This window comes from Salmo salar, chromosome ssa04, assembly GCF_905237065.1.
Source record: "Salmo salar chromosome ssa04, Ssal_v3.1, whole genome shotgun sequence".
NCBI lineage: Eukaryota > Metazoa > Chordata > Actinopteri > Salmoniformes > Salmonidae > Salmo > Salmo salar.
This window is the reverse complement of record NC_059445.1, coordinates 52,149,253-52,152,821: the sequence shown is the minus strand read 5'-3', so window position 1 is coordinate 52,152,821 and position 3,569 is coordinate 52,149,253. Positions and strand designations below refer to the sequence as shown.

The following is a 3,569-nucleotide window of genomic DNA, read 5'->3' as shown; positions in this document are numbered from 1 at the left end:
AAAGTGTCACTTTTTATTGGTAAATAGTCAAAAACTTTATGTAAATGCATTGCTGTTCAAAATTAACAGGCTAACTCACACAGTTCCATATGAAAACAATACACCAGAATAATTTAATACATATCACTTCCCTATTATGGGCTAATTATGGCATTAAACTGTTGATAATGGTGATGTGATACCAAGAAAAATACACCAATGATTTCTGCATTGTGCTCCCAACTCAACTCAAGTATTCTGTATTTCCATTTTATACAAAAAAGTGATATTTTTGAAGTAAATGGAAATCAACTCTTGATGCCAAATGGCTGTATAAACCTTTATAAACCAGGTGGAATCTGCAAACCTCTCATATCTATGACAACATAATGAACACACTTTTATGCCAATGAAGAAAATTGTGAACAAGTAGAAAAGAGAATATATATATACACATCTCCCTATTAGAATAAATATGACTATACACAATCAGCTTGTCTACATTGTCAATTTAATAATATTAACTTCTGATTAGGATGACCTTAACACAAATAATATCTCCATCCCATCACATTTATCAAATGTGTGTGTATGAATGTGTACCAAATCCATCCTGATCAGGAATCCAGGGACTGTGAGTAGAGGTGTGGCCATGTGTAGGAGGGCCCTGCTTGAAGTAAAGACAGTGACGGGTGGGGTGTGGTGGGGGAAGGTGAGTGGGTCAGCCTGTGCTTCTTGAGCTGGCCCAGCTCCCTGAAACAGCAGCCACACTGGGCACAGCGGTAGGGCCTCTCCCCAGTGTGGATGCGCTGGTGCTTATGCAGACTGTCCAGGTGGCGGAAACGCTTCTCGCAATACCTGCAGGGATATGGCCGCTCACCCGTGTGAATGCGCTGGTGTGTCTTCAGACAGTAGAAGCGACGGAAGCCCCGGCCACACACGTTGCAGCGATGCACCTTATCTGAGCTCTCCCTTCTGACTTCAAAATCCCCAATAAGACCAGGGTCCCCTACAATAGGTGGGACAAAGCCCATGATGTTACCATCATTGTCACCATCATGGTTATCGATGTGAGTTGGCATCTGTGGCGGCAGTTGTGATGATTCAGGGAGGTGTGACTCCAGCATACTAGGTAACTCAGGGTCGTTTTCAATTTTAACTGTTCCTTTGACTTCTTGCACCTCATCCAGCACCTGGATCAAGCCCAGGTCATTCACATTGCCTGCTGGGTGACTCTGACCCATCTCAAACTCAAAGTTGGTAATAGAGGTTCTGTGAGGGACCTCTGCTGCCACTGTTTCCCCCTCCTGCTCGTGTGGAATTCTTCTAGAGTCCTCTGATCCACTTGCACTGACATTGTACTCTGAAAGAGATGAATAACATCATGACCAGTGAGCAGGAGACTTTTCACTTATTGAGTGCATGCAAGTGTTGATGTCTATGTGTCTGGCGTAAGCCTACCTTTCTCTACAACTCCATCATCCGTGATGTAGAATTGATCCTCTGTATCCTCCTCAGTGTGTTGAGGTGAGCTTTCAACCTCTACTTGTGGCGCTTTGGATGTTTGTGAAGGATTGGAGCAAGAGACAGTGGAGGAGGATGTCCGTATTCCTCTCAAGCTTGAGCTGCTCCTGGGCCATTCATGCTGCACTGTTGGTAAGCAAAGACCTACACTAGGGAGTGACTTAGAAAACTGGGATCGTGTGGATGAGGCTCGAAACGACTTTGGCACACGAGTCGTGCCCCTGTTCAGCATGCTGGATGGACTCCCCGTACCAGGACCTAATGTACCTGATCTAGTATGGTTGTGATTAAAAAGTAAACACTGTTTGATGTTGTTCTCGGCTGCTGTCATGTAGTACCGTACAGCATTGAGTTCACCCTCCGATAGCTCAAGTCTCTCTCTCAAACTTTGGTTCTCACGATGAGACTCAGCAGCAGCAGTCCGAGCTGCGGTCATTTTGATGCCGACTACTCTGGCAGTTTCCTTTAAAACGGTTTCAACTGCACACCTTACTGCCCGTTCGATTGTCGATGCAAGTTCATATTGGAGGAAAGAGACACTGGCCTCCATCGTCAGACTCATGGTAGTGATTACCTAGATGGGACGTTTCCCAACAGTTCTAATAATCAAGCTACGACAAGTCTCAGGATTCAGTCCTTGTTTTGTAAGCAAGGTAGCTAGCTAGCCACGGCGTTAGCTACGTAACTCAGCTAGCTAACGTTAAATGTCTAGCTAGCCGCTTTGGCATGATACGCGAGTGACAGTAATTTTAAAGAGTTTTTAAATCAAACAAACTGAACAACTCAATTACTCATACATTGAGTCAACTTGTTTCTCGGATGTTCTTACTCAAAACCGTGGTAATAACTTGTTAAATGTTTTGCTTGCTCACCTTTCTTCTTCTTTACTGTTTATTGGCAGCCAGGCAGACCACAAATTGTGGTCGACAACTATAAACTGCATTTCCGCCACCTACTGTACGGAGTAGTGAACTGGGAGTAAAAAAATATTCAGGAAAAAGTACATATATAAAAAAACAAAAATAAACCCAATAACGCATCCCACTCCTTCAGTCACATACCGATCGATATCACATCCCTGCACAGGCTCAGGGGCCTGGGAGAGGGCAACATTTGCGGCCAGTAGGCCGATTTCCTACAATGTTTCAACTGTTCGTTCCTGAAGAACCAAAAACATTTCAGCGCAGATTATGGGCGCGTTCCTCTTCCCAGGCGTTGCTGACGCATACCAGATTTTACAAAGCCTGAATATGTATTTAAGTACCAGCTAACCACATCATATGTTGTATAAATCTGGTGCCCGACGGCACAGTCGATGAGGCTAGTAGCGTAGCAAAGTCTATATTTTTATAACTAACCCACTTTTTATAATTGACCATAGCCTGTCGTTTCAAATGGGAGCAAATTAATCATAGTGGGCAGAACAAGCAAGGAGGTGGGCAGAGCCAAACACGAGCTAGCGAGGTCCTATTCGCGCGTTCTAACATTTATTTGCATATTTCCGTTAGGGAACGCCTGCTCCGTGAAGTGCGCGGGTGCAATAACTCAATTCGCCCTTGCACTCCTTCTAAACAATGCCGTTTTTAGAAACAAAGGGTAAAGTCTACAAAACGCAGTCCACTCTGTTTGTTACAGATTCTACTTTTGGAAACAGAAAACTGTGTGGAGATCAAATGTTTCATCAATTAATTTGCAGAATGTGCTCCAAAATCCCATTTCGCTACATCTCCCGCTGCTTGCCATTGGGCTTCCTCTCATCACCATATTTGGTAGGGAGTTGGAACGCCAACCAGATGTTTCACATATTTCATCCGGTGAAATATCTGGCTCATTGTTGTATCTGTGATTATATCCTGTTTCTTGGACGTCTTGTTTGCCAGCTCACACTCAGAGATACGCCCAACTCGGTGGAAATTCTCTCTCCCTCCAGCAGGTGGCGTTTTTCCGTTGTTTCTCCCTCCAAGCAAGGAGTTTTGTGTGGAGGTCAATGAGTGTCGAATTTGGTCAACAAAAAAATTAATGGATTCTTTTTTTATTTACTTTTTATTTAACTAGGCAAGTCAGTT

General features: G+C 43.9%; 1 protein-coding gene across 1 annotated transcript; it reads right to left on the bottom strand.

Moving 5' to 3' along the window:
- LOC106603599 (zinc finger protein 467) lies at positions 1-2,900 on the bottom strand. Its single transcript, XM_014197474.2, has 2 exons — positions 1,441-2,900; positions 1-1,342 (listed from the first exon to the last, which is right to left on the bottom strand). The coding sequence occupies exons 1-2, from the start codon at positions 2,063-2,065 to the stop codon at positions 597-599; spliced, it is 1,371 nt and encodes a 456-aa protein (XP_014052949.1). The 5' UTR covers positions 2,066-2,900; the 3' UTR covers positions 1-596.
- Between the last annotated feature and the right edge of the window lie 669 nt (positions 2,901-3,569).